Here is a 20,018-nt window from a genome sequence, read left to right as displayed (position 1 = left end):
TTTTAGCTGTAGAAAAAAAACACTACAAAAGCATTGCTTATGAACATAGCTTAAGGCCCCGATTCATCAAAGCAATTTTGGCAGCATTCTGCCATACATTTTTTTTTTTTTTTGAAAAGTCACAAAATTTTCTGCAGTTTGAAGTTGCACAAAAATGTATTTACCTTTGGCAGTTTCTTGTCGTTGGTTTCTCCTAGCTATGTCAAAATAGGTGGGTTGGGAGTACAGAGGGGGGTAATTCATGACGACCTGTGGCATTCCCTACGCCATAAATCTTACTCTAGTCAGATGCTTCTGATTCCTGAAGAGTGAGAAAATTGTACAGAATTTTACAAGTCACATCTGCAGAGGCATGGAATTCAGTGGGAGCCTCTAACAACAGAATCCGAGATCCAAAGATCTCTCAAAACTGCTCCATGGTACCCATGGTTGGTACTTGTGATTGGTGGTGCCCATTGCTGACATCTGTTCATATCTTCATGACCAAAATATTCTCAAGTTTAGAAGTTATTAAAGAATAGGGTATAAGTTCCTAATTGCTGAGGACTCTGACTGTTGTTGCCTTTACTGATCCTGAGAATGGGTCTCTGAACAGCCCCATGTGAATGGAACGATGGTTAATCATGCACTTCTGCTGTATTCATTCTTACGGATGTGCCTAAGACCAGCCAAGTGCGGCGGTCCTATAAAGAATTAATAGAGGGACAGTGTACATGATATACCACTGCTCCTTTCACTCTGGGCTCTTGAGCCCCAATTCTTGTGATTGGTGGGGATCCCAGGGATCGTGATATTATTCCCTATCTGTTTGAAACATGAGTACCCCTTCAAGCAGTGGTCACATACATATTGGTCTTTCCGTTCACAGTACAGAGTGTACATAAAGTGCTGATTTTTTTTTCTTTTGCTTTGTCTTGTAGTTGCTGTGACTGGCTAATGCATGTCTGCAGAAGAAGGAAAGAACTGAAAGCTAGAACTGTGTGGTTGGGATGTCCAGAGAAATGTGAAGAAAAATATCCAAGGAATGCTATAAAAAATCAGAAGTACAACATCTTTACATTTATACCTGGGGTAAGCTCAGTAATTATTATAGACAATCTGCAGACATACAATACATAAGGAATATTGTACAGTGACAGACTTCACATCAGCCCTTCCATCCCTTACCACAATACTGATCATTATGTATATAGGGGAGTGGCACACCGTAAACCATGACAGTATAATGGAGTTTCAATGTCTAATAAAACGTTTAATAAACTGTCAGATAATCAAAGGATCAGTAGAAATATACCAACGGTTGTGGCTGGAGCAATTCCTAGACTTGTCATGTGCAATGGTTTCTGTGGGCTTGGCCATGATCTAATGGGTATGTTGGTAAATCTTGTAACAATGGGACAGTAATGTCTGAGTGTTATCACAGACCGCTAACACAACCATCTGATTACCTTAGCATACCAAAAAATTATCGTGAGCCTTCCTGGCATCAAAAAAATGTTGTTCTTTTTTACCCATTGGATACATATCTAAACAGTGAAACAAATCACTCTTTAGGTCTATTATCAGTTTTGTTAGCAGCTGGAGCTCTCACAGCTCTGCTGTACTATAACAATATTACAGACTTGTCTGCCTGTGAGATGGAAGACAAAGCTGAAAGGAAACTGCAGATGTGTCAGGTATACTCACACACAGCTCTGCATTGAGATCAGGAGAGCAGAGCGGCCATTACATGTCTCTCACTGTCTCTCCCTTCATGTAAAATAATCTCTGGAGGCAGAGTCTCATGCAGTTAAGTGTCCGTCCCATAGATCTTAACAGCTCATTTACATATCCGAAAAATGTGGATATCTCTGGAATAAGACATTAGATCCCAGATATCAAGGTATAATTTTATTCAGCTTCCTATGACCTACATTCCCATTTAGATGGCTTAGGGGGGTTGATCCTACTGACAGATTCCAAAGGGAGAGTCTTTAATAGCTCCATAATTTAGTCATAAAATCTATATATATATAAAAGTGAATGTATGTATGTGTGTGTATCATCAATTAATCACGAAGCATCTTTCATTTCATCACAGCTGTTTAAAAGAAGCTGAGCTGTGATTGGTTGCTATGAGCAACAGTTTTCCTTGCAACCAATCACTAAGCAAAGAAGCTGAGTTATGATTGGTTGCTATGAGCAATAGTTTTCTCACTCCACGACAACACCTCAGCAGACACTGCCATGGTGGGAGAAATCTAATATCCCTGGGAACATAAGCTCCCAGCCATTGTCTGCCCCCAGAAAGTAGCAGAGAGCACATGACAGAAATGAATCACCCCCTCCCTTCCCATATCCCCATCACACATCCTCCATCCCATAGGAACATCTTCCCTCTTAAATGGATACCCGGTATGGAAGTTAGGATGTGGGATATTAGGTGTAGTAGTCTGATGGCTCTGGCTGACGGGATGATGTGGGATATTAGGGGTAGTAGTCCAATGGCTTTGGCTGACGGGATGATGTGGGATATTAGGGGTAGTAGTCTGATGGCTCTGGCTGAAGGGATGATGTTGGATATTAGGGGTAGTAGTCCGATGGCTTTGGCTGACGGGATGATGTGGGATATTAGGGGTAGTAGTCCAGTGGCTCTGACCGGATGATGTGGGATATTAGGGGTAGTAGTCTGGTGGCTCTGGCTGATTGGATGATGTGGGATATTAGGGTTAGTAGTCCGGCGGCTGTGATGGGATGATGTGGGATATTAGTGGTAGTTGTCCAGTGGCTCTTGCTGACGGGATGATGTGGGATATTAGGGGTAGTAGTCCAGTGGCTCTGACCGGATGATGTGGGATATTAGGGGTAGTAGTCTGGTGGCTCTGGCTGATTGGATGATGTGGGATATTAGGGTTAGTAGTCCGGCGGCTGTGATGGGATGATGTGGGATATTAGTGGTAGTTGTCCAGTGGCTCTTGCTGACGGGATGATGTGGAATATTAGGGGTAGTAGTCCGGTGGCTTTGATGGGATGATGTGGGATATTAGTGGTAGTAGTACGGTGGCTCTGGCTGACGGGATGATGTGGGATATTAGGGGTAGTAGTCCGGTGACTCTGGCTGACGGGATGATGTGGGATATTATAGTGAATGTGGCTATACGGAGTGGGCAAGGCTGTACACTCAGCTTTCTATATATAGATATAATCATTATAATTTGTTATAACTAACCGTAGTTAGTTACTATGCCCGGGCAGCGCCGAGCTCTTCAGCTAGTTTTTGTATAAAATTAAGCCAAACGAGATGACTGAAGTTAGAGACGCGTCTATCAAAATGTGCAAAATCTATCACACAACGAACCCTACTGAGATAATCTTGGAGCATGTTCTGCCTGTCCTCTTCAGGTTTATGTTGCCCTTATTACAGTTAATGGTAATAGATCTGCCCCAGTTTGTTTCATGTGTGGAGGAAGTTTCTGTAAATTGGCAGCAAACGGTGCCCCATACTTGGTATCGCATAGCAAGATATGTTACCACCGGTTTACCTTGAAACCATGAATTCACCTTTTTATCCATGTATTATGTTTGTGTGGTTGGAATACCGTAACCTGCTGTGTCATCTGCTTTATACCCTCTTAATGCTAATAAGCTTGCACAGTTTATTGACCGTTTATATACAAAAGTAAGAAATAGCTTTGAATCTTATATGTGCCTTTATTAAAACTCGCAAAACTAATGACTATGTAATTAAAAGGCTGATCTAGTGTCAAGGTAATAAAATGTCAACTGTCTTTTAGACAGATAAATATTCTCATCTTTATTGAACCACGCCGCTGTTTTCTCCCTTAGTTTAAATTATTAAATGCATACAAATTGCTTAAACAGCACACATTTTCCTAAAGGTCAGGAAGTTCATTAAGAATACAGTAAACCATTTATTGTTGTGATTAAAACCATGTGGCCAAGATTTTTAATTAAATTACATTTGTAGTTGGAATTTTTAAACATCTGTTAATTATTGCATGAAGCGGGAGAAGATACATTGTTTTACTTTAGGTTCAGCTCATTCGGCACTTATGTTATATACAGGTTATCTTTAAACCCTGGTATATCTGGGATAAGATCGGTAAAGGAATAATGTTTTACATGCCATGCACAGATGTTATACAGAGGTGCTCCATTTAGACACTGTATTATGGAGGTATTCTTCTCTAGAAGAAATGCTTGTACAGAGGCATATCTGAATGATAGGACAATTGAGTAAATAAGCCATGACTGAAGCTGCCAGAAACTAGAAACCTTTTCAAGATAAGCAATTTGATTTGCCTCGTCCTGGTTTGGGGTCTAGTTCAGTTGGTAGTAGGTCTGCACCTCTGAATTGTACCAGGCCTACCAACATATGTAATGATGTTGCATGAAGCCTGAAAATTGGGCATCCCGTAATGGCATGATGTCACGGAAGCTAGTGAATGGCCAGAGGCACCCAAGATGCCAGGCACTGAGTGAAGACTGTGTACTGTGTATGAAATGGAAGACTTCGGGTGCTTTCACATTGCGTTAAGGCACCCAGTCAATGACCCCAACGGGGATTGCTTCTGAATCTCCCGCAAAACGGGATTCGGACGTATGCACCCATGGGGCCATAGACTACTATGGTACCAGCAGAGCGAACGTGCGCTCAGTCTTGCTTGATTTCCGGGTGCATATGCCTACTGGAGGAGACACTTAGATGTAGCAGACTATGTACTTTTTCTCTGCCGGCACCATTATAGTCTATGGCACCTAAGTCTGCATCCTGTTTTGCGAAGGTTTCAGATGTAAGCCGCGATGGGGCCACTGACTGGGTTCCTAAATGCAGTGCGAAAGCACCCTTACAGAGGTACAATAAGCCCCCATAAACTTTCTTTCATTGATTCATCACTGCGCCGTACATCTCATATCTCAAACAAGCACATTACGAATAACCTAACTGCAGTTTTGCTATTTACCATTTCTTCTGCATGTTATTTTATGCTTATTTTTTTATTGTTTTTTTTTGTCCCCAAGGTTTTATATCAACAATTCAAATTTTTCTTGAATCTATATTTTCTGGTAGTTGCCTGTTCCCAGTTTATGTCTGCTCTTAAGATAGGCTACTTGTACACCTATTGGGCCCCACTGGTAAGTTTAGCTTTTACTACTTAATTTATTTAATGTCTTTTTTATATGTATACTGCTATCTATATGGTTTTAATGTAGTTTCAGATTATGATACTATTGCTTAGTCCAGTAGTATTGTGCATTGCCTTTACTAAAATATCTTCAAATTAGGTGTCACGGACCGGGGGTGTGACCTTTGGCCGCACACGACTATCACAGGCACAGTGGGGCTTATCTTAGTTATCCCACCACTGGCACCATGTGATAAAAACAGCAAGCTAGTCTTGCCCTAACAATTTACTGCAGGGGGGTTTATTTTAGTTATCCCACCACCGCCACAATATGTTACAAGCTGTCGGGATTTATGGATAGTCCAGTTTCTAGTTCCTCTTTGAAACTTGCAGCTCTCCGGCTCCCCCTTACCCTCAGGTCAGTCAGGGAACTATACCTAGGATAATTGGTCGCCGGACGGCTACTTGTTGTGCAATGTCTGTTAGGTACGCTTGCAGTGAGGGAGTTATAAATGTTTTGGCCGCAGCCACACAATCGGCTTGTAAAACCTGCTCAGTCACTGCCAGCGCTGCCCGCTTAGCCAGAACACACTTCGCTGCCACCAGCTTCAGATTCCTCATATTAATATTTAAAATTAATAGAGGGGTTCGAAGCAAACCCAAATCAGTAGCGTAATTAGCTTATAGGCACGTATGAATTTGTCACAGAGCAAGGAGGCAGAACTAATACATTTTATAGTTTATACCCAAAAGATGGGCAGTGTTTACAGATGATAAAAAGGCTTTACGAAATGAGACAATAATAGTATGTACAATGCAACCACAAATAAAAGGGATTTAAAAAAAAAAAAAAACAGAGAAACTTGCATATTGCTTAGATCATTTCAGGCAGAACCATGCGGGAAGGAGGAGCCAGACATCATAATTCGTGGATGAGGTCGGCTCCCAAGCAGCAACTAAGGGTGTGTGCACACGCTGCGGATCCTCAGCGGATTTGGTCCTGCGGATCCGCAGCAGTTTCTGCTGTGGTGCACAGTACCATTATAATCAATGGAAAATGAAATCCGCAGTCCACACGGTGTGGAATTTTACGTGTGGATTTGCTGCAGTTTCAAATCCGCAGCATGTCAATTCTTTGTGCGGATTCCGCTGTGGTTTGGCACCTGCTCCATGGCAGGTGTCAAACCGCAGGGGAAACCCGCAGGCTAAACTGCAGAAAATCTTTTGACCTTACACAAATCCGCGCGGAAAATTTCGCAGCACAATCCGCAGCGTGTGCACACACCCTAACTAGGGGGGGCTCAGTTGCAGACTTATAAGTCTGGGCTTGTGACATCACACCAAAGGGGCTGTCTGGTGACAGTCCTCCCCCCTGCTCTCACAGTTACATTATGGCTGAAAAACTTATCATAACCATAATTCACAGAGGGTACCTCGTATAGAAACGCACCTTGTATCATCTTTTGCAGCCTGTCGCTGGTATTCATTCAAAACCAAACTCGAACTAGTTATTTCACACCATTCAGGAGAAATCCATTTCTCTGTCTCTGTTGGTGCTGGAACCATGAAAAACATGGGCTAGGAAGTTGAGTTGGCGCACATCGCGGAAATGTAATTTTCATTTTTCTGTCATTGATTGGGTCCGAGTTACGGCCTCTTTAATATTTCCCATACTTATATCCATGCACATGGGCTCAGACGAAGAAAATTTCTTTTGGGAGGGAGGGGGAAGAGCAGGAAGGAATGAGTGCAGTGTTACAAGCTGTAAATGAAGCTGCAGGCAGAGGAGAACACAAGGCTGCAATGTGTGACAAGGCGGGAAGCGGGGGGTCGCTTGGCTCTGTGCTGCTATGAATCATTCTGGAGAGTGTAGAGAATGGAAGATTCTGGAATGTTCCGGAAAAGTCATACATGATATTTTTACATTATCGTTACATTAGGTTTATAGTCTTTTTTTTTCCATAGACAAAGCCAAATGAGGATGTTTTTTTTTTTTTTTTTTTTTTTGTAAGACCAGTTGTAGTTTTGAATGATACCATTCACTTTACCATACAGTGTACCAAAAAATGGAAAAACAAAATCCAAGTAGGATGAATTAAAGTGCACCTGTCACCTGTTTTGGCCACTATAAGATGTGGCCACTGCCTTTTGGTCCGACCTGAAAGATAAGAAAAATAACTTTTATTATACTCACTCGGGAGGGTGGTCCGATGTGGTCCGGTCCGATGGGTGTCGCTAGTCCGGGTCTTGCGATGCCGTCCTCCTGCTTGCTTCCTTGCTCCTGGCATCACACTTCTGCGCAGGCGTACTTCTCTGCCTTTGACATTTCCCGGCACATGCGCACTGCAGTACTTTGCTCTGCCCTCAACAGGGCAGAGAAGTACGCCTGCGCAGAAGTGCGATGCTGGGAGCGAGGAAACAAGCAAGAGGGCGGTGTCGCAAGAAGATGGGAGGTGCCGGACCCGGGCCTGCGACACCCATCGGACCAGACCGCATCGGATCGCCCCCCCCCCCCGGGTGAGTATAATAAAACTTATTTTTCTTATCTTTCAGGTTGGACCGGGGGCTTATCTACAGCATTATAGAATGCTATAGATAAGCCAAAACCAGGTGACAGGTTCCCTTTAATTATTAAAAATAATCAGTACCATTTTTCCTTCAGTTATTTGGATTTTATTTTACACTTTATTTTGTGGTTAAACTGATGTGGCAATTAGATTCTGCATTTAGTACAAAAGTCATGGTTCTAAACCTATATTGTTTTTATTATTATTTTAGTGGCATGCAAAATTTTGAATTTTTGGAGACCCATAAATTTATTTTTTCCTCTTTACGGGACTTAACATCGATTAATTACTTTTATATTTTGCTAAACTATATGTTTATTTTTTATATTTTGTTCTAAATGGGAAAAGTGGAGTAATTTGAATCTTTATTTTTATAAATATAAGCTGGTGCGTGTGGCAAACACTTCCTTTCAAAGTCGCTTTCAGTCATTGAGTGTGGCATCTGTATGGCAGCAATTGGATCTAGCTGATGTGCCCCCTACACTCTTGCGGACACCTATGCGGACATACAGGAATATCCATTGGTGCTAAAGCCCCAGTCACACATAGCGATCTCGCTAGCGAGATCGCTGCTGAGTCACAAGTTTTGTGACGCAACAGCGATCTAACCAGTGAGATCGCTGTGTGTGACACTGACCAGCGACCAGTCCCCCTGCCGGTATCGCTGATCGTTTATGGAGAGCCCTGGACATTTTTTTGATTGCTGGTCTCCCGCTGGCCAGCACGCATCGCTGCGTGTGACAGGCGGGAGATCAGCGATCAGCGTGCTGGTAACTAAGGTAAACGCAGGGTTTCTAAGCACCGGGCGGTGCTTAGAAACCCGATGTGTATCTTAGTTACCAGCGCGCTGATGCAGGGAGCTGGTAACCAAGGTACAGATTGGGTTTCTTAGTGACGCACGCCCCTTTGAAACCCGATGTGTACCTTAGTTACCAGCTCCCTGCATCAGCGCGCTGGTTACTAAAGTACACAACGGCGTCGCTGGTGCTGATCACTGGTGAAGCTGTCTGTTTGACAGCTCACCAGCGATCATGTAGCGACTCACCAGCGATCCTGACAAGTTGATATCGTTGTCGGGATCGCTGGTGAGTCGCTATGTGTGACAGGGCCCTAAGGAGTTAGATAAATTGTCTGCTTTATCTTTATTTTAGCAGAGTGTTTGGGGAATGATTTTGTGGCACTTACGGTTATATAAATATTGCAGGTTCCTCCGTCACTTATTAGAGCACTCTTCCTGATAGACTGATAAAGCTTCACTCTGAAACGCTATAGTATGCAGACAGTGATTATATGAAATTAAGATTGCATTACTGCTATGGAAAATAAGTTAAAAAATGAAGGTTCTACTTAGTGCTTAAATTGGCTAATTCATGTGAGCCCAACAGCCAATGAGAAGGCGACCTCCTCTGCTGGGACCCTGACCTAAAATGATAGCTCTCTCGGGCAGGTAGGATCAAACTGTTCAGTCTGTGAAAACAAGAGTACGACCTTTCCACTAAAGAAGAAATTGGCACTGGGCCTGTAATACTTACAGTCAGTACTATAAAATCAGGACCCCAACATATTTGTAAAAATAAATATAAAGTGGACAACTCCTTTTAGCCATGTTTTCATGTTGCACGATGAGGCCTTCAAAGATTAGACTTCTTTTTTTCTAGCACATCCTACAAATCCCAAAGTTGATTAGATTCTTATGATTGCCCACCTTTCCTGCTTTCAGCTGACTGTTCACTTGCAGGGTATATCCCACCCTTCCCAGGTATCATTCTAAGTAGATCATTAATGTTATTTACTGCACCTATCAGGGGTTTGACATGTTATAAATGATGTGTGTATGCTTAACTGTACAATTAAAGGGGTTGTCCAGTGAAAGCAATTTATCATATATCCACTGGTCTGTGATGATCTGCGGTGGTCTCATCATTGGTACCCAGAGCAATGGGCAGAATGGGTACCTTTTTATTCTTATTAGAATAGAACTGTACTGTGCTTCTACTACAGTAGTGTAATTAATTCATATGGGGCACTTTTGCTCTGTGCTCGGCTTTTTCTGGCTGCCCCTTAGAAAATTAATGGAGCTACAGTCGGAAGTCTGACCCGTTGAGCCATTTTATAAGTGATGAAAGTTCTTTGTCGGGGATAAAAAATCCTGGATCAGTCAATCTGTACAGCAGTTTGACACTCACCGGTAAGCCAGCTAGATAGGTGATGACTTGTTTTTACTGGACATCCCGTTTAAAGGGGATTTCCACCCTTTGGCAACATTTTTTGTTGTGTAAATGCATGTGTTCTTGTCTGAAAATCATTTTTGTACTTGAGCTTCATTAAGACATTTTGTTCAGTTTGCTCTCCATTAGTGAACTGATTTGAACGGTAACTCTTTTATCTGTCTTATGTTGAGCTCCTTTTAAGTGACTTATGACCACAGACCGGATAAAAGTTGAATGTGCAAATATTATAAAAGCCAAACTGTGCAATATTTTTAATGACCTAAAATTGCAAAAATTACTTTTAGCCCCAAAGTTTCAGCTAACTTCGTGTGTTGGCCATTTATTGTTGTCCTCATTAGTGAGATATACAGACATATATTTATCTATTATGCTATACTGACAGGGAGAAGTCTAATTGATGAAAGGCTACAAATTTATTTTGTACCAACACAACAACCTCTAAAATACAGCCAATGTCATTAAGAACTATCTTCAGCGTAAAAAAGAACAAAGAGTCCTAGAGGTGATGATATGGCCTCACAGAGCAGTGATCTCAACATCATCGAGTCGTATGTGGGATTTCATGAAGAAGGCAGAAGAATTTAAGCAAGCCTACATCCACAGATGATCTGTGGTTAATTCTCCAAGATGTTTGAAACAACCTCCCTACTTAGTTTCTTCAAAAACTGTGTGCAAGTGTAACTAGAAGTATTGATGCTTTGATACTGTTCTGAAGGTGGTCGCACCAAATAATGATTTGATTTCCATTTCTCTTTTGCTCATACACTTTCCATTTATGTTCGTAATAAAAATAAATGATTAACATGTCTGTATTTTTAAACTATTTTTCCACAACTGCCTAAAATTAGGCTCAGTACTGTGTGTGAATTAACCACAGCTCTTCTGTGGATGTAGTTTTGCGGAAATCCTTCTGTTTTTTCATGTAGTCACAGGCAAACTCGATGATATTGAAATCAGGACTTGGAGCCACATCACTTCCCGGACTCTTTGTTCTAATTTCATGTCACAGATTATACTCCATGGTAAAACTAAGCCAAGCAACAGGACACAAGATAGTTATAATGCATCAGCAAGGTCTCTCCCAGGCAAAGATTTCAAAGCAGACTAGACTTTCAAGATGTGGTATTTAAGCTCTTTTGAAAAAGCACCAAGAAATGGTCAAAATTCTGGACTGTAGACGCAGTGGTTGATCAAGGAAACTTAGTACATCAGATGAAAGACACATTATGCTTAATTCCCTTTGATTTTAGAACATATCCAGTGTGTCATCAACTCAGAATTGGCAAAAACAAGTGGGACCCTAACTACACCCAGAAGTAGACTTCATTGAAGAATTGTTGCCAAAAAGCCATTCCTTTGACATGTAAAGAAGGCCAGGCGACTCACCTATGCATAATATATAGGAATTGGGGCACAGTATAATGGCAGCAGGTTCTCTGGACTGATGAGTCAAAATGTAATATATTTGGCTTAATAGAAAGCAGTATGTCACCAAGGGCTGAAGTGCGGTGCAGTAATAAATGTCTGCAGGCAACATTGAAGTACGGTGGAGGTTCCTTGCACGTTTTGGGCTGCACTTCAGCAAATGGAGTTGGTGATTTAGTTAGAATCAATGGTGTCCTCAATGCTGAGAGATACCGGTAGGTAGTTATCCAAAATGCAATCTTATTTTTTTCCATTCAAAATACTTCTTCTTTCATACTGTTCTGGTAAAAAGTCTGGACATCAGAATAAAAGGGGGTATACTTTAAGGTTTCTGAGGTTCATGTGTTTCTTTACGCTTTGTTTCCATACGTGCTGTTTTGTGGTTTTGCTGCCATTAGTCTGAATCTGCAGTGTGCACATTTGAATAAGAACAAGGAAAACCTCTGCCTGAAAAGGTATGTCCAAACTTTTGACCAGTACTGTAGATATAATAAAAAAAAATCCTAAAAACTCAACCCCTATTAGGTATCCACTCTACATTAATAACCTGGAGTTCATTCAACGGGTTATTTGATGTGAAATGTGAACAAAAAATATGTAAAACTAAATAAAAAATTGCTATTTTGTGTATTTTCTTCTCAAAAATTATGTAAATGACATTGTAATTAATTTATATAGAATACCAAACTGTGTTTTAAAAATAATATAATTTGTCCTGCACAAAGGAAAGCCTCATTCTTCCATGTTGGGGAAATAAAGAAAAAAGCTATGACTGCTGAAAAGTGGGGTGGAAAGGGGAAAAAAATGAAAAAAACAAACAAAAGGTTAACAAGTCACTTTAAGGTCTGGTTATTAGGAGGATAATATATCATTGTATAGCTATGTATGTATTTTTATTTATATGTTAAGAATTAGCACTGTGTTTATTTGTAGGGGTTTGTTCTGGCTGTAACAATGGTAAGAGAAGCAACGGATGAATATCGAAGGTTTAAACGAGACAAAGAAATGAATTCCCAATTATATAGCAAGCTTACCATTAGAGGTTAGTAAATAAATATCACTTCATTTTCTGCTTATGCCATCGTCACATATCTGCTGTAAACTTTTTACAGTCTAAAACAATTAGATTTTATAGGTGCTGTCTTATGCAGGCATTTAATTTACTGTACATCAAGTGGATGCATTAGCTAAATGGAGCTGACTGATGAGTACACCAGGCTGCTTTCTGGATAGACCTGTGCTTTCCTCTGTGGCAGTAAGACATATACACATGCTAAATATGACACACAGTAAGGTATACAGTGGCTTGCTAAAGTATTCATCCCCTTTGCATTTTTAGTGTTTGCTACTTCACAACCTGGAATGTCACTTTTTTGAAGGTTTTCGTCAGTTCATTTAAAGAACATGCCTACAACTGTGAATATTTGGGTTTCTCTTTTGGGGAAGCAAACAACAAATAGGGCAAAATAACTGAAAGCTTCAGTGTGCATTACTATTCACCCCCCTTAAGTCAATACTTTGTATAGCCTTGTTTAGTGACAATTACAGCTGCAAGTCACTTTGGATAAGTCTCTATGAGCTTTCCGCATCTTGCCACTGGGTTTTTTTTTGACTATTCCTCAAGGCAAAACTGTTCCAGTTCTTTCAAGTTGGATGTTTTCCTCTGGTGAACAGCAATCTTCAAGTCTGACCACAGCTTCTCAATTGGATTAAGGTCTGGGCTTTGACTAGGCCACTCTAAAACATTTGCAAATTTCCCCTTAAAACACTTGTGTTGCTTTAGCAGTATGCTTTGGGTCATTGTCTTGTTGGAAGATGAATCTCCGTCCCAGTCTCAAATCACTGACAGACTGAAACAGGTATTACTCAGGAATTTTGCAATATCCTTCTTCCCCTTTACCATTTTCCCTGTCCCTGCTGCTGAAAAACATCCCCACAGCATGATGCTGCCACCACCATGTTTCACTGTGGGGATGGTGCACTTGAGGTGATGAGCTGTGTTCATTTGGAGCCAGTCATAGTTTACCTTAGTGGCCAAAAAGTTCAATTTTGGTCTCATCTGACCACAGCACCTTCTTCCAAACATTTGCGGAGTCTCTCGCTTGTCTTTTGGCAACCTCAAAACAAGTCTTACAATTTTTGTGTGTAATTACAGTAAAGGCTTTTTTTCTGCCCACTCTTCCATAAAGGCCACCTCTATAGAGTGTATGGTTTATTGTGATCATATGGACAGATACTCCAGTCTCTGGGGACCTTGCAGCTCCTTCAGGCTTCACTTTGGTCTCTGTGCTGCCTCTCTGATTAATGCCTTCCATGCCCGGGCTGAGAGTTTTGGTGAGAGGCCCTCTCTTGGCAGATTTGTTGTGGTAGCATGATTTTTCCATTTGATGATAATTGATTTGGTGGTGCTCCGGGGGGATCATAAGAGATTGGGATTTTTTTTTATAACCCAACTCTGACTTGTTCCACTCAACAACCTTGTCCCTGACTTGTTTGGAGATCTCCTTGGTCTTCATGGTGTTGTTTGGTTAGTGGGGCTTTCTGCTTAATGGTGTTGCAGCCTCTGTGGCCTTTCAAAAAAGGTGTGTATATCCTGACCTACCATATGACACTTAGATTGCACACAGGTGGACTTCCTTTCACTAATCATGTGACTGGTGGAGGTAATTGCTTGCACCAGAAATTTTTAGGGGCTTCATAGCAAAAAAGAGTAAATACACATGCACATGCCAATATTTAGTTATTTGATCCCATAAATTTGATTTATTCCTATATTTTTCTCACTTCACCAACTTAGACTACTTAGTGCTGATGCATTGCACACAAAATATGTAAAGCCAGGTTGTAATGTAACAAAATAGGTAAAAACCAAGCGGGATGAATACTTTTTCAATACACTGTATATTGATGCATTTCTTACCCTATACTGGTTTCTGAATTGTCAGCTCATCTTAGACAGAGGGTGAATACAATCCAAATGCTTCATTAAGTAACCTGAGCAAGTGTCTCAGCTGTACATAAAATTCTCTTATGGAGGAAAGATGGCTTTTTTTCTAAAGTGCATCATGGATATCTTGCTTTTCCATGCACCAGCAGCACTAGTGCTTCCCAAAGTAGATGACTTTATAGACATACAAAATGAAACAACATATAAACTCTGTTCTCTAGTTATCTTGTTTTCTTTTGTGTTCAGATTAGTTTTACTGCTGGGAGCCTTCTGATCTTCACTTATATCTCAATTTTCAAATTATTCTGTAGACAACATGTGCGGCGCAACTTGATGTAACCATTAGAAGTCTATGAAACATCAGTCAATTTAGTAAGGTTTAGATTATTCTACCCTTTGTCAATATAAAAACTTTTTTGAATGAAGTTCTGGATAATTTGGGATGTTACCAGGACATAGCCTAAATGTAAAGTAACGAGTGGAGTTTCAGAAATCCAGAAGCCGTACTATATACCAGACCATAAGGCGTGCCAATAATTAAGAAGAGAACGTTAGAAGCCTTTTACAATTGCTGTACTTAGTATCAGGATCCTGACAGCGCCTGCGTACAGCCTCCGCTGAGCAGGGACTCACCCGCACTGTAGGGACCCCTGGGGAGCAGAATAGCCAGAAAGTATAGGTGCACAGGACCTTAGTGATGAAGTTTAGCAAACCAGCACGGGACCTACGGTCATGTGACTGCAAGGGGGCAGGGCTTAGCGTCCTGCTTTCACAGAAGACAGCAAACTCGGAGTCAGACAAAACGGAGGTCGTTCACAGTACGGACAGCGAGGTACAGAAGGGGTAAACAGACGGGAGGTCAGACAAAGCCAAAGGTCATACACTAGAGGGCGACGTGGTACCAAGGGGACGAGCAGAGAGAAGTCGGGTCACAAGCAGAGAGTTATACACGAGAGGTAGCGCAGTACAAGAGGGACAGGCAGAACTTGTAACAGAGACAGAACCAAATCACAAGCAAGCAAGATATCAGGCACAAGGCACACGTACGCACAAGGTCAACTAACTCAGCCGAGGGCAGGAGTATAACTGACACCGGACCTAGGTCCAGTGAGCATTAAATAGCCGCCCTCTGCCAGGGAGAGGCGGAATAATTAGCCCCCAATCAGACCTGGACGGGCCAAAGCGAAACCCCGTCCTGGATCATGACACTTAGTTCATGGGTTTTATTCAGGTCTCAACCACAAAACTCCATTTCCGATTGCAATCAGCACAAATAAACCTTGGGTTTCCCTTATAGTTCAGCAGATTGTTCTTACTAGTTAGTTTCTACCAGTCTCCAGAATTCAAAAAATTGCAAAACATACGCATTTTCCAAACTCAGGCTTTTATATCTAAAGCTCCATAAAAACAGACATGTTGTATGGAACTTTGAATACAGAAGCCTGAATTTGGGGAATTCCAATGTCCTTTTGCAATTTATTGGTATCAGCCACAATGATATGCCATAATGTCTACCACAGTGCCTTGTCACATTGCAAGCCACAGTGATCCGTGACAGTAATCAATTATCATGTCACTGACCCATTTCATTGCTGGCCACAGTGACCCTCTGACAAGGCCGGTCATATTGACCCATAGGAATGCCGGCCATAATTTCTTACAGTCCTACTATTGTTACCGCACCTGGAAACATGTCTGTCTTTGTCCAGACACAATAAGATGCAGTTTTTGGGGCCCCAAACAATGATTAATAGACCACACTGGGTAACTTAATGACAATCGCCTAACTTATATGTGTGCCCATTATGTTCATTTATGTCTCCATGTTTTTAAATATTACTTTTTTCATTTCTTCTAATCTGTCTGGATAAAACAAACCAAAAAGACTAATATTATTTTTATTGTAGGTAAAGTGCAAGTGAAAAGTTCAGATATTCAAGTTGGAGACCTAATCATTGTAGAAAAGGTAACAATTGCCTATTGCATACCACATCATATATAATTGCTTGTTATAAACAGTTGTACATAACCCCTGTATACTGTATACACACATAACTTAACGTTTGCCTGGATTAGCAGTGAAATTACTGAGTCAGCTTAACCTTCCTGACCAAGCCAAATGTTACAATTTTGACCACTGTCACTTTATGAGGTAATAACTCTGGAACTCTTCAATGGATCCCACTGATTCTGAGGTTGTTTTTTGTGACATATTGTACTTTATGGTAGTGGTACATTTTCGTTGATATGACTTGCATATATTTATGAAAATATCGAAAATGTTACAGATTTGAAAAATTTATAATTTCTAAACTTTTAATTTTTATGCCCTTAAATCGGTTAGTTATACCACACAAAATAATTAATAAATAACACTGCACAACACATTTCAGGGAAGTTCTTGTCCCCTGAGAAAATGTGATTGTATCTTATAGATTTTGATATGCTAAACACGAATATGTGCTCTAAAAGTCTGTGTCACAAAGTCTTTAACAAAACAACAGTTTATAGTTTACATTATGACGTCCGAGACACTACATACATGTGCATTGATTTCAATAGCAAAAGCAATTGTTCGAAAGTGTTTTGCAGACATCTTTTGTTTATAATCCATGTCAGATGCTTCTCGAATAAGATTCCAGCAATAGTCAGTCAGCATTGACATACTCCACTTTCCCTGGTACCTTTTCTCCATCAGCGCAATGTGTTGGTGAAATCTTTCACCATGTCCATCACTAACGGCACCAAGATTGGCTGGAAAAAAGTCCAATTGAGAATGTAGAAAAAGCATTTTTAGTGACATATTGCATTTCATGAAATGATATGCTGTGAGCGTGTTGTCCATGAATTGTTCAAAGTTCTGTGCCCTGCTGTTGCCAAGGAAGTTGATGGTCACATCTTTAAAGGCTCTCCATGTCACTTGTTCAGCTCCTTGCAAAAGACCATCACAAACAGAAACTCTTGTTCCTGGTAATAAGAGATTCCGTTCTTGTAGCCTTGATCCCAATAATTCTGCCTGCCTCTTTGATAATTTCAAATCTCTGACCAAATCTCTCAGATCAGCTTGTCTTAGCAGATGTGGATTAGATGTAGAAGGCTCAAAGTCTGGGTCTGTAGCAGTTTCATTTTCCACTGACATTGTTAGTTCATCTTCGTTGTCCTCCATTGTCCATACTTTGGGGGGGTTTGGAACACGAAGACTTTCATCGTATGGCACTGGTCTTATGGCTGAAGGAAGATTAGGATCTTCTATTGATTTCTTGTTCTTTGCTGAATATCCTTTTACATTTGTAAGGTAGAAGTAGCAATCTGTACCATGATCTGGGCAGCACGGTGGCTCAGTGGATAGCACTGCAGCCTTGCAGCGCTGGAGTTCTGGGTTCGAATCCCACCAAGGACAAGATCTGCAAGGGTTTGTGTGGGTTTCCTCCGGGTACTCCGGTTTCCTCCCACATTTCAAATACAATACTGATACGGAATTTATATTGTGAGCCCCATCAGGGACAGTGATGATAATGTGTGCAAACTGTAAAGCGCTGCGGAATATGTTAGCGCTATATAAAAATAAAGATTATTATTATCATCTCTCTGCTCTCTCCATATAATTTGGACAGTGAACGACATTGAAGGTCGTGATCCATTCAGCCATGCTCTAAGTATGTCAGTATTGTCTTTTGATTCCTCCCCTGCCCAGGAGATGTGGTATGCTCCGTACACGGTCAGCCGAATGATTCACTGCGCCTGCACGGAATTCGCATAATAAGTGCTTGCATATGTGTAGATCAGCGATTTATGTTATTTCAGTGGAAAATTCAAAATATACTGTTTCAGAAAAAGTTCATATGAGTTTTTAGAATGTAACAGAATATTATAATGTTTCGTATCATTTCTCAAAAACTTTACGTGATAGGAAAAATCTGAAGTCATTTCTGAAATCAGCATGAAAAAAATCTATCAGGAGCACTCAAAATTGTCCGAGGGACAAAACCTTGGTAACACAGTGTAACATTTCCCATATGTTTACTTTTACATCGCCATCATTTTTGAAACATAATTTTTTTTTGTTAGGATGTTAGAGGGGTTAAAAGTGTAGTAGCAATTTCTCATGTTTTCCACAAATATACAAAACATTTTTTTAGGGACCTATGCAGATTTAAATGGACTTTGAGGGGCCCATATATTGGAAACGCCACAAAGGTGAGGCCATTTTAAAACCCGCACCCCTCAAACACTATTGTTGGGAAATTTTTAAACCCTTCGATTGCTACACAGGAAATAGTGAAAATTAGAATGAAAAAAAAAAAATATATAATGTTTCCTCTAAAACCTTGGCTTTAGTCCCAAATTTCTCATTTTTGCAAGAGGTAACACCAAAAAGTGGACCCCATTGTTACCCACTTTCTTAAGAAGTGCCAATACCCCCCATGTAATCAAAAAGTTCTATCTGGACAAATGGCAGGGCTCAGAACGGACTGGGCAATATTTGAATTTTGGAACACAAATTAGCTGAAATAGATTACAGGCACCATGGCACATTTGCAGGGCCCCTAAGGTGCCCAAACAGCAAGAAAGCCCCAATAAGTGACTCCATTTTGGAAACTACACTCCTCAAGGATTTTATCCAGGGGTATAGTGAGGATTTTGAACCCAAAGGTACTACACAGAATTTGCTAACATTAGGTCTTCATATGTCTTCATTAGTGATGATCGCAAGTGCTCGAAACTCGAATTTGCATTGAGTATGCACCGAGTATCGCGGGTGCTCAAGTGACATGCCAGAGTCCTTGCCCCGCATGTTTTGCGGCTGTTAGACACCCAAAAATAACATACAGGGATTTCCCTTGTATGCAAATATAAAAAGAGAGAATCCAGTGCTGCCGATGGTCAGAACGCATAACATGAAGTGCAATGCACATATTGACATCTAACTGTAATCAAAATGAGACATTTGGCAAAATATTGATCAATACATTGAGCCGCCGCGCCAAGGCAATCTCATGTGGGGGGTCCTACTCTGCATTTTGTATTACTCACTGTGCCATTACGGCCTCCTGAATATTTTAAAAGCAAGACCATATCTATTACAAATGTACCTGAAACATGTCTGAATCGCTCCCATGCAGCCAGATGAAACAAGTGCAGATAAATGGCACAGTGAATAATAAAAATGTAGCGTAGGACCCCCCACATGAGATTGCCTTGGTGCGGCGGGGTGGCTCAGTTTATTGATCAATATTTTGCCAAATGTCTCATATTGAATACAGTTAGATGTTAAGCGCTGGCTTCTCTCTTTTTATATTTCCCTTGTATGGCAGGCAATCCCTGCACTTCCTTTTGGGCTGTCTGACAGCTGTGAAACTTGTGGGGCGGGGACTTGAGCATGTTACTCAAGCACTGAGCCATACTCTGCGTACCTGAGCACCCAATGCAAACATGAGTAGTGAGCACTTGTGCTAAACACTCGTCATATCGTCATCGTTTTTTTTTTTATTTTTTTACTTTTGAACAAACTCCAACCCTATCTCAAAGCCCAACCCTATCGGCAAAAAATGGAAGAAATAAAAAAAATGACTAAGGGGATGACTTTAATTATTGCCTTTTGATCACGGTGATCGGGAATATCACGTGCTCAAAATGCACTAATAGGAAAAAAAATCCCTGCTGTTCCCGGGAGTTGGCCAGCAGATCTCTGCGGGCACAATGCGCAGGAAGAGAAGGCAGA

The 20,018-nt window shown here is 40.9% G+C and overlaps 1 protein-coding gene across 2 annotated transcripts in view; it reads left to right on the top strand.

Moving 5' to 3' along the window:
• ATP9B (ATPase phospholipid transporting 9B (putative)) overlaps nt 1-20,018 on the top strand; it is a 478,099-nt gene that overhangs the window by 83,680 nt on the left and 374,401 nt on the right. For both annotated transcript variants that reach the window (XM_073566404.1, XM_073566400.1), the window contains exons 3-6: nt 921-1,071; nt 5,023-5,136; nt 12,283-12,391; nt 16,204-16,262. In XM_073566404.1, the coding sequence (XP_073422505.1) occupies nt 921-1,071; nt 5,023-5,136; nt 12,283-12,391; nt 16,204-16,262 (433 nt within the window). The remainder of the gene's footprint in view (nt 1-920; nt 1,072-5,022; nt 5,137-12,282; nt 12,392-16,203; nt 16,263-20,018) is intronic.

The sequence above is a fragment of the Dendrobates tinctorius genome, unplaced genomic scaffold (genome assembly GCF_039654945.1).
Source record: "Dendrobates tinctorius isolate UK_male_01 unplaced genomic scaffold, ASM3965494v1 ptg000004l, whole genome shotgun sequence".
Lineage (NCBI taxonomy): Eukaryota > Metazoa > Chordata > Amphibia > Anura > Dendrobatidae > Dendrobates > Dendrobates tinctorius.
This window is presented reverse-complemented; position numbering and strand designations above follow the sequence as displayed.